General features: G+C 37.0%; 1 protein-coding gene across 1 annotated transcript in view; it reads right to left on the minus strand.

Annotated features, from left to right (window-relative positions):
* Positions 1-967: 967 nt before the first annotated feature.
* LOC139725546 (uncharacterized) overlaps positions 968-12303 on the minus strand; it is a 56634-nt gene continuing 45298 nt past the window's right edge. The window contains exons 15-22 of the mRNA XM_071636636.1: positions 12082-12278; positions 11560-11740; positions 6451-6517; positions 5197-5259; positions 3850-3902; positions 3548-3599; positions 1827-1899; positions 968-1241 (exon numbers count right to left, since the gene is read on the minus strand). Coding sequence (XP_071492737.1) covers positions 968-1241; positions 1827-1899; positions 3548-3599; positions 3850-3902; positions 5197-5259; positions 6451-6517; positions 11560-11740; positions 12082-12278 — 960 coding nt within the window. The remainder of the gene's footprint in view (positions 1242-1826; positions 1900-3547; positions 3600-3849; positions 3903-5196; positions 5260-6450; positions 6518-11559; positions 11741-12081; positions 12279-12303) is intronic.

A 12303-nucleotide genomic window follows, 5' to 3' on the forward strand; every position in this document is an offset into this window, starting at 1 on the left:
GAGCTTCCCTTCCATATCCCTCTCTGTTGGTCAAAGACTGCCCTCTTCACTTTTTGCCTGCAGGAAGAAAACAAACATTTCACTTGAAAAATTTTTAAACATAGAAACATGTCATAACAATAACAACACAAGAATTTGTTTAGACATATCTGATAGTATACCCATGAGAGCACTTTCACAATAGTGAATGCGATCATAAACCACAACAACACATGGCTGTGGGGAGATGTTCAATACTTTAATTATTAATTTAATAATTCAATTGATCCACTTTTGACAATTGGGTCAGATTATACATAAACATAACATATAATCACATTCAAAGGGGGACAAAACCCTGTACAATATGCTATAGCTATGCAATGCAACATTCAGAGGAGAGAATAACAGGAAGTAAAATGAAAGAAAAGACAAACACATAAACAAACAAATACAACATTCAACTGAGTCTTTGCACACTGAAATCTCTTCACAATACATGACTTAATTTACTGAATGATCCTATGTTAAAGGGACTGTATAGTACTGGTTAAGGTGAGGATTCAACTTGTAACGTTTTGCAAGACATTTAGAAACCACTCTATGAAATGTTAAAGAGCATACAATTCTAAGGGGAATCAAAAGTTTGATGAAAATCGACTTTGAAATGACTGAGATATCCAAAAACAAGGTAAAACAAAGAGATCATAATAAAAGCCATGGCCTGTCAACTTTATCAGGATCGCTTTTTTTGGATATCTCAGCCATTTCAAGACCAATTTTCATCTAATGTTGAACCCATCTTGGAATTACATGTTCTTTCATATTTCATAACAGGTTTCTCATTATCTCACCAAAAGATTTTCCTAAACCTGAAAGTAAGTCTCAACCAAAACTATACCTTTCCTATTTCCGATTCATGATTAAAACACCAGTAAAAATGATATGGATGCAAAATGATTTGGTCAGTCTTCCACTTGTCCAATAGCTACAACACCAGTCTTGATTTGTCCTCACCCATCTTGAACCACTTGGGAACCTTGGTCGACCCCACGGCTGACCCTGATGAGGGTGAGGCCTGCCTCTTCTGCTGGGACGATGTCGCCGACACCGGTCCAGGCGTGCCTTGGGAGGTCGATGACCCCGACGCTCCCTCTGAGAAGGATGAGGAGGATGCTGCTGATGAGGTGGATGCTCCGGAGGTCGATGACCCAGATGACGATTGCGAGGCAGAAGCTACCCTCACAGCACCAGTGTTCATTCTGAGCATTGTACAAAAAACCAAATTTCTTACAATATACTGTTATGTACATAAACTCAGCATTAATACCTTCATCAATCCAGGATTTTGAACATCTGATTACTCTTCATATTGACTTGAAGTTAATCAGTAGTTGAGTAGAAGTGGAGTATTATACAACAAAATATACTATAAACTTGACAACTGTAATGTGACATTCATGTGGAAAAAAAAAAGGATACCGGTAATCTATTTTTTTTTACAGAGATGCCTGTTCACTTCTTGACAAACTTAAAGAAAACAAAATAAAAAATATGGTGAGAGAACTTTTTATCTCTTGCAAGCAAAGAAACAGCAATATGACACAGGTTTGACACTTTCAAAACTAGGCCACAGTAAAGCCCCTGCCTTGCTTCAATGAGAAAAAAAGAAGACCATTATCAAAATCAAGAAAATCTACACTCACATTTAAGCATTTCAAAGCAAATGGGATTACTACATTGATACTAGAATCATAAAAAAACAACTGTGTGTTATATGAAGCAGAACAATGAGGACTATGAACATCTGCAAGTTTACATAGCGAATACGTGAACACACTACTCACTGTTTTGCAACCGCACTCTCAGCCTGTAGAGGGGAATCCAAATTACATAAGATCTCTTCATGAAGATTGTAATCTGAAACAAAGTTATGCAGCAAGGAAAGAGAAAGGGAAATATGTCAAAACCACATACTCAAGAGAATTTAGACAGCATAGCAAACATACACACAAATACACACATACAAACATGTCTTTATCCCTTTTAATACAGATTTCCCTCACATTTATAATTATAATTTATGATGGTTTTCAATGTGAATTATAGCATGACGCAAATCTCTCGTTTGAAGGGGCTACACCCCCGTAAATAATGCCAGTGTATATCTTGGCAATCAATGACTTAAAACCCAAAGATATAAAACACCTGTTTCTTGACCCTGGCCTAATCTAAGCATCAGTCATCGCCACAGCGCCAAGGGGGGGGGGGGGGGGGGGGGGGGGGCACCCGCGAGGAGGAGATTGTTTTGGTTTTGGCATGGGCTATGTAGCTCCATGGTGGGTGTGTGTGTCGACAAACTTCTACAATGCTCTCCTTCTTATTCCTGTATTTTCGTTATTTATGGGTCAATTATTTTCGTTCGAAATGTAAAATGGATGACCATAGAATTTCTCAATAGAATATAAAATTGAAAACTTTAGAAAGGATAGAGAAAATTGAGTTCACTTTGAATGGTCTGCCACAGGCAGATATCCTTATCATGCTCTTACGTAATACCTTAGCTGCTGGAGTCATTAAACCCTGGCTTGGCCTCCAGGTTTGTCACGCCTGAGCAGAAAGTTAATTTGCAATGGACAAATACTTCGACTCCCAACTCCCAAACGAAAAATCTTTAGCGAGGTATAGCACCCCATCAGCTTCGTGGAAGTGGGGTCTCGCCTCAAACGAGGGATTGACGGCATGGACTTTTGAGTCAGTGACATATGGCCACAACAAAACACCTAAGAATGCTTGCTGTCAGATCTGCGTTATCAAACTTCAGCATCTTACTACTCTTTCAAACATACACATAAAATATCACTGTACTTATTCACTTGTTACAGAAATCAGTATGAAAGTAATACAACAGCAAATAATTCAGTAAGCAGATGTTCCAGCTCCCTACCTCACTACTCTTGTTTACAGTCCCTCATTTTAATCTAATAACTTTGACTACTGCTTTGCCCATCCTCAGGGCAATGCAGCCTCCTGCTGGATCAGCCACTGTGTAAGAGGATCGACGCTGTTTTTACTCGCACTGAGCACCTATACTCACATTTTATTGTATGATAGTGAGACATCTGTACATACACTGAATGACACCCCCTCATGACACACAGCTCGAGTTCATCCCAGTATAGCTTCATGTACAAGCTGCTTCAAGGGATTACTACATCAAGGTATCAAGGTATCAAGGTACTGTATCGAGCCTCATTAGTTTAGTTAGTTTATTACAGTACAGAGGACAGTACTCTGCTTCAGTTTATGAAAGCTATGATACAGCAAAAACTAAGGACTGACACAAAAAAGTGGAAGATGAATGGCTAGATCTAATCTAAAAGATAGACAAGGCCATGTCAGTGTTGCTTCTCACATCTATCTATGATAGATGGAAGAAAGTAAAAATAAGTAAATAAATCAACAATATATATATATATATATATATATATATATATATATATATATATATATATTGTATAAATGAATAAATGAATAAGGGAAGATAGGGAAAAAAGAACCTGCAAACCTCTTGTATCTTGTGTGCCAAAGTAAACCAGTGCCGCTGGAAAGAGTTTGGCCTGTACAGGTAGAGAAGTTAGAAAAGGTATGATTGCTTGTACATAATATGCATCACTGAGTAATTTATGTCTTATTATACACACAAGGAACATTTTCCATATATATCTCACGTGAAGGCAGTGAAGAAGTGGTAATCTACACTTTGAGGGATAAGTAGGCCTACATTATAAAGCACCGATATCTTTGAAACACAAGCACTATAACATGTTACAATCTATCACAACAATGGCTGACGTTTCAGAGACTTACCTTGAACAAAGTTTGAGAAGTATCCTTCAGAACAGTCTTGGGAGGAGTGGTGACTAAGGAGGAAAAGGGGAACGTAAAATTAGCATCGTTTAATCATGTTATATGGTTAGAACTTTCTTTTATTGATACTCCAGCTGGTATTAACCTGTTGAGGACGAGTCCCGAGTATACTCGGGCAGGGGTCTATGGGAAATGCATGTTGTAGCAAAATCAGTCCATCCAAATGGGTTAAACACATCAGTGGTATCACCAAATTCACAAGGGGAATTCAAAGAATGGATCAGAGTGGGATGCAATATCGCATATTTTTGCTGGGTGACAAGACCTTGTATCTCGAATTTTGGTGAAAATCACTGTTATTTTTGGATCAGTTGTCAGATAATCAGTTAAATGATATCCCGTCCAAATCCTAGCTGACTTATCCCCATCATGAAATGACCAAAGCTTGTCTAAGGAAAGGCAATCGCAGTCTTTTGTCCTTGTCCGCAGCACCTAGTTATTTAAGTTATTTAATGGTACTGATACATCTTTTCATACATTACATTCTTTTTCAAACACCGCGAGATCCGTATACAGTTTGGTTTGTGCGATATCTATGTGGTTCATTACTTTATTCCTTATCGATTTTTGTACTGATATAATTTCAGTTGGTCAAGACAAACATATCCGTTCTCCATATGATTACACGCCTATGAATTTGGGAACCTGCAGTTTCACAAAGCTTTCATGTAGGCCCCATCATATTTCTGATACTTATTTGTGACATCTTCATAATATCATATGACCATGTACATTTCTTAAATCAAAAGACATGATTGTATATATTTTGAATTTTTGTTTTATTGTCAATAATTTTGTAATCTAATCATTGAGAAAATGGAAATATGAAATAAATTTGAACTTGTACTTGAACTTGAAGCATTCATAATTATAATTATGCTTTGGCTTTCATGTTTTTTCGCTCTCCTGAACATTTGACATTTTGGAGATAAGAGGCTTTGTCGCCCCAACAGCAATATGCTACCTATGAGATGAAATACCAAACACTCCATGTATGTAACAGATAAAAGCAGTTTCTTGCAGCAATTTATCTTTTTTTTTTTAATAACAAAAAAGACTATAAAAACAAGTATTGGAAATTGTAATCAAAAATACTGTTTCTTTTCCTTCCTTTTTATCTTTTTCACCTTCCCCACCTACTTACATAGTTGATAATGCTAAGTCAACATTCTTTGCAAAATAGTCTCTGAAATATGTCAAGATAATTGTAAATCCAAGCGTATACATGATACTGCATGTTCCATGAAGACGATTGAATCAAAGCATATTATGAAGAGTTTCACTTACAAAGGTAGAACTGTTGCTTCTTGTCAGCCAAGTTTGATCTGACAAATTCTTTGACAGCTTCAACTGCGCCATGCAAAAATAGACAGGTAGGAGATATGACATGCACTTTAATTTCTTATGAAAGAAGATGTAAAATATTATGATGGAAAATATTATGACAGGTAATTTTTCACTCTCATCAAAAGTAGACATCATTGGATATTCAAGAACAGAAAGGGACATGCACCCATGTAAAATTTAGTACTCATACTGCTGTACAGCACTTCTTTTGGCATATCAAGCCATGTTAACAGAAAGCAGAGACACAACATTAAAACCCACTAAAACAAGTATTTCTAGTGAAGGTGGTTTCACTTAAATTTCTCTTGAAACAAGACAAAAAATTGAATATAATTTACATCGCCAGATATACAAGAATGGAAAAGGACAAGCAACCCTTTATGTCAGCTGGTCCCTCACAATGCAACATTTTACAACCAATCCTTCAAGTACTTTACTTACTTTTAATTACTTTAATGACTTTTTAATCCTTCCACCTATCTAACCATGCTATATAAAAATGAAGATACAGTGGACTCCTGTTATATCGAAAGTCCTTGGGACCGGCAGTTTTCTTTCGTTATATCGAAATTTTGTTACAAACGAACACTTAAACAATAAAAAATACAGAGTGGATAATGTTACCGCCTGAATTTTTATTTCATTATAACCAGAATTTTGTTATAACTGTGTTCATCATCATGGGAATGCAATGTACACAACAGTTCAACCTAATAAAACAAGTATTTCAAGAAAGAATGGTTACAGTAACATGAATATCTGAAGATAAATCCTCACATGTTGATATAAAGAATTCATATACACAACTAGAACATTTCCTCGAACAGTATAAATTGTCATATATCAATGTAGTTATAAACTGTAAAACCAGAAGCAATCGGGGCATGAAATTTTTGTGAATTGGAGGTGACAGTCTTTTTCGCTGCATGAAACTTTCGTGAATATGCCACTGGCATTCAATGCACTATGAAGACAAACACTTTTGCATGCATTTTAATTTTGCGAATCTTGACTCCTCAAGAAATTTGCGAAAGTTGCATGCATAAGAAAATGTCTGGTTTTACAGTACAAGAGTTCAATGTCAGGCACATGCTTATAAACTTTATACCACTGCACAGTACCAAGTATACATTTGAAAGGTTTGCTGAAAATGCTGAAAGGAAAATACATGGGGGTGAAATGATGGAAACACACCTGTTTCATGGGGTCTGAAAAATCCTTGCAGGATCACCCTCTCTGGAAAGTGAACTCGAACAACCACCTAACATAAAAACCAGAAACAAAAATGAACTTTCATTGTTAAAGCACATTGGGTGATTTCAAGTTCAGTAATAGTGCTACATGTATAGTATTAGAGCTAAATCAACACTGGCATCATCAATAAAAACTGAACTTGAAATCAGGCAGTGTTAGCAGGTGTATCTAAAAAATATAATAAATTTCTGATAGTTCAAGTTGAATGTCATCTGCTGAACCGAGCTCCACTGTTTGCATTGGTGATTTACATGCTTTCCCCGTTGGCTAACAGTAACCCCCAGGGGATGATCGATAATCATACATGTACATTTCGTATTTTTAATTTTAAGACCGGTGTTGATGATAGTATCGCTATGTGCAAGATCCACATTAATGTCCATTGTGGATGCATATTAGCACAACCATATTTTTGTCTTTCTGAAATCTTAAATAGATTTCTTTGAAATGACACAACAAATCGACATAAAGCCAAACATTTCAATTGCATTTTCTACTACTCCATAATACTGTATTTTTTGTTTTCAGTGATCTTTTTATTAATTCCATTTCCTTTGAGAATATAACAATTCAAAAAAAATTACACACATTCTACATAACATCTGTCATAAATCATGTAGATATTCCTACAGTTATGAGACATAATCCATAATCCATAAAACAAGAATAATCATTCAATTCATTTTAAGGCAGATATCAAACAGAAGAGAGGAAATAGAATGAATTATCCGATCATTCCTTTTTAACTACAAAACAAACAAGCAGAATTCATATATGCATTTGTGAGCAATTTAGCCAAACACTAAAAAAACAGGAAATGAAATTTCTATTATATCAAAAGAACGATGACAACAACAACAACATAAACCACCCTCATTCCCACCTCTCCACCATACCCAACCCTCAACTACTCATAACTTTAAACTTTAAAATCCCCCCCCAAAAAAAAAACGTCCTTCTCATCTCTAAACCACCTCCCCACCCTCTACACTACATCCACCTCCTTACCCGAGACAGACACACTCCCTCTCATCCACCTCTCATCTCATCCACCTTTCATCCACCCACCCATTTACACACCACCCTGCACACACATCCGCTTAAACACACACACACACACACACACACACACACACACACACACACACATCTACTTAAACACACTTCCACACCCCCTGCACACACATTCACTCACCACAACACACAGTTATTTCTGCTCGCATTCAGAACATAATAATTATGCTAATTATGCTTAGGATATATGCTGCATACACACAATACATGCATGCACATACACATATCATACACACAATATACATATCCACATACCTGCATATATATTTTATATACACAATACTTATCTCTGAAATCAAAAATATCTAAAGAAAAGACGTCAGTAATCAAACACACACAAAAGGGGAGAAGTACAGGTGCATAAATAAACTAATCCTTTACAAATTTTTTAAACTGTAGACAGGTTTGTGTACAGCCACACACACACACACACAAACACACACACGCAAACAAACACACACTCACATGTACAGACATACATACATATAAACACACAAACAATTATACACATTTAAGGTGAAAAATGTTGGTTTGTGACCTTTTGTCATGCAAGGTCACATTTGTTCACTTAATATAACATCCTGTCAAGTACTGTATACGCCAAATATTTCGCGAGGTTTTTATTCTTGAAAATTTCGTGAGTCAGGTGCTATTCGCGAAATTAAAGACACGCGAAAATATTGATTCTGATCCTGATGTGAATATGACCAGGGAGGTGGACGTACGCGTGTACACTTGTACAGGACTTGTACAGGACTCAACGATCGCGAATTTAACCATTCGCGAAATCGTCAGGAATTCCTGATTCACGAAAATTTAGACTCGTGAAATATATGGCGTATACAGTAGTTATCACAAATACACCATCATCTTACCAGAAAAGGCAATATCACTGTTGATGATTTGATCTCCGTATATTTGACTAAAGGTAATGCAGTAAAAGGGTAATCTGAAAGCATACTGTGATATACAGAAATATACAATAATGCTACAAAGCTCCAGAAGATCTACTCACCATACAGTGGACAACCGACAAAGGTCAAACTTTGATGAAACAAGTGCAGACCTTTCTAGTATTTTTATTGTGACATCTTTCATCTTGTTTAGAGGACCATTTTTTAATGCGTTTCACAGCTTAAAACTTATCAAATGCATAACAGCAACAGTGGCAAGTACATTGATGTTGCATGGCTTTAAAAAAAAAAAATAAATAAATGTTTTAATTTCCATTACATAACTTACAACCTGTAGAAAAAGAAGCAATTTAGATCTGTAAAATACTTCATAATCAAATGCACTTACAGCAAATGGCACTCATCTATACCACTTGCAAATACCACATTTGATTACGCATCTTGGAAGTTTGGGCTTCCCTAGGGATCATATCTTGCAGTTCTTTTATTTCCCCTACCCCCCCCCCCCCTCAAAAAAAAAACAATAAAAACAAACAAACAAACAAACAAACAAATGAAACAAATCAAAACAAAACAAATAACAAAAACAGTATTTGAGATAAACAGTTTCTTTTTTATTTTGTACATTACAGGAATATGAGCACAAAAAGTCTTTGCTACAAATCATGAACCAGTCTATTCTGGATTCATCATCAAATCATACTTCCACGTTTCCATGTATGCGCAACAATTCCTATCTTCAAGATATGACAAGATATCATTTGGCTTCAAAAGTTCATTAGTGCACCAACATCTGCACTAATTGACGAGCCAACACTGCTGAATTGCATTGAATACTAGTAACAGAGCACACATTATGCTATGAATTTGCCCAAGCTGCTGATATTTTCTTTATGTACTCATATGTGTGTACCTCCTACGGGTGTACATGTATCTATTGTGATGCAATATATGTAGGAGTGCGAAAAAATATTGCCACCCGGACAGAAATGCAATGCATCATACCCACATTGATACAAAACTACTAACATTTCTTCTGGGAATGGGATAGCATTTATTTTTATTTTCATCACTGTGGCTCTTGATCACGAAATCAACCACTTCCAAAATTGTCTACGAAGTCTTGTTTTATGACATAAAATGCTGGCAAAATATGCAGCATATATACGGTATACCACTGACCCAAGTCGTTCCACTCCTCTCCTTCAATGTTCTCTCTATTGCAACCATAATGCATTCTCATGTTATAAATGAAGTCCTTACATTTCAATTCCATATTTTTTAAAATGTAACATCCACTTCACATAACAACAGATCATACAAGTTTGAAGAGATAATTTTTCCTCTATCTTGCACCTTATCCCGCCTTTGCTAAAACCCCAACATTATTTATCAGGAGGGAAAAGATACACCTTGGTGTGTCACTTCTTTCGGGAGAAAATCCAGTCCAAACGTAAGTTAGTCTGATAAGAAAGAGTAAAATATTACAATTTCAACGGTAAAATTTTGATTGAAATCGGGTAAAAAATAGGGAAGTTATGACATTTTGAAGTTTCGCTAATTTTGCAAGAAACGGTTCTTGAATGGTCACATATGCAAATGGCAAAGTGAGCATGTCATCCCCTCACAACTTGCCACTATATAATTTGTACATAAAATTTTGACATTTCCCATTTTTCATTCAAACACAGTTATGCCCAAGGCTCAAATCCTGGTACAATGTATATCTATCTGATCACTATTCTGAAGTTATTCAACCAGGAAGAACATCATGTTTTAGTACACAATCAATGGAAAATTGTGAGGTTATTGACATGGTTAGCTCAATTATTTGCATATTCATATTCACTGTACAAGAATTGTTGCAGAAATTAGCAAAACTTCAAAATGTCACAACTTCCCTATTTTTCATCCGATTTCAGTCAAATTTTTACTGTTGAACTCGTAAGATTTTACACTTTTTTTATAAGACAAACTTATGTTTGGACTGGATATCCTCTTTAACAGCTGTTGCTGAATATGAAAGTTTACTGGTGTTTTCATAATACAGATATCATTTTCTCTGAGGACCTGGGAACAAGCATCGTCATCCACCTGTTCAAACTGAATGCATTTAAAAACTTGGAATCCAGTTTGAAAGTTTAAATAGATGCTACATTGAGCAATAGCACCGCTTTCTAGTGTTCAGAAACAATTTTAACAATATAGCATAAATGCCAAGAATTTGAATGTGTTATAGCACAATAGTGTATTTTCCCAGAAAATTGTTAAGATATGAATGCAGATGCACATGTGTGTGCAAGTGCTCTGTGGTTTGAGGGGCATCTTAGAGTGTTACTTACTTCTGGGGACACCGAGAGAACAGTGCCTACTTTACTGGCATAAAATGTTTGTGGCAGGAATCAATTTCTGCTCTCAGAAAGTATAGAAATAAAACAGACAGTACTTCCAAATGAGAATACTAAAATGAGCAATAAGAAAATTTTAAAAATGCACATTACCAGAATGAAAAGATCCCCCAAGGGTTCAGTGGATTGTTGATTCATGCATGAAGATGGGATAGCACAGGGCATATGGAAGAAGAACATGACAATTCATATAAAAAATGGCCTTTGAAAGTCCATTTCAGTGCAAGCCCATCTGCTTGCACATTTATGTCGTACTATTCTGAATATTTTGTTGAGTTCTTTTTCCACAGCACACGTGCCACCTGACGAGAACTTCACAAGTGCGAGTCTGGTTCATTTGCGACACGTTTTGTTCACTGTGATCTGACAAGTTGACTGTGTGGTTGTTGACGAGAGTGATTTGGCATTGCAGCCCACCATCAGGACTTCACAATGTACAGTGCAGGTGGATTGGTAGGAACACTCATTTTCCCCCTTTTCTCCAGCAGCGTGAGAATCATTTGATTCTGGTCCAGCATTTGTTGCCACAGCATCTCCCTCATTTCCTCTTTCAGGGCATCCACTCGCCTCCACTGCTCATCCCGTTCCTCCTTCTTCCTCCTCATCTCCTCCTCCTCCTCCCGCCTCTTCTCCTCCTCCTGTCTCCTTCGGGCCTCTCGCGCCTGTCGATGCGTATCCTCCACCAGCTTCAGCTCTTCCTCCTTCCTCCTAAGCACCTCCTCTCGCTCCCTAAGAAGACCTTCGATCATCTCGATTTTCTTCAGCTGCAGATCATGGGTGTCGACATTCGCATCGGCACATATCTTCTCTGGACGGGGCTCCTCAGCTTTCATCCTAAATCATACAGAAGGAAAACAGCAGAGCAAAACACAAAAGGCTGCCAATTATCACTGACCAATCATTTATACTCTGGGCGCTAATTCTCATTCCTTCTTACAAACTAATAAATGAAGTTCGTTCCAAAATAAGCCTTCAGCATCTACTGGTTAATTTCTCCCACAAGTACAAAGGGGTCCTTACAGAAGTGAAATAGCTAGGTATACAAAGTTTTCTTACTCTAAATTACCACTGAGTATGGCCAGACATTCTTTCGAGAACAAATGAAAGAGAGGATTTTCTGACTGCAATGTGAAATTGTCAATATGAGCACCAAATTGAGATTGCCACGCACACACCTTTTGGCAACATCATATATCCAGTCAGAAGGCCTCTCCCTTGGTACTCGTCGTCCTGTTTCATCCTGAGGCAATTCGTCAGCACTTGGCTGCTGCTGTGTATTATCTGCCTCCAGCTTCACCAGCCCCACGACCATCTGGCCGAATTCCCCTACGCGGCCCTCTTTATCTTGATACGTCCCTTTCTTTAACAGCTCCTTTAAAGAATGGTATTTGTCTCTC

This window comes from Diadema antillarum, unplaced genomic scaffold (genome assembly GCF_040938485.1).
Source record: "Diadema antillarum isolate AM-2024a unplaced genomic scaffold, OU_Dant_1.0 scf00000017, whole genome shotgun sequence".
Lineage (NCBI taxonomy): Eukaryota > Metazoa > Echinodermata > Echinoidea > Diadematoida > Diadematidae > Diadema > Diadema antillarum.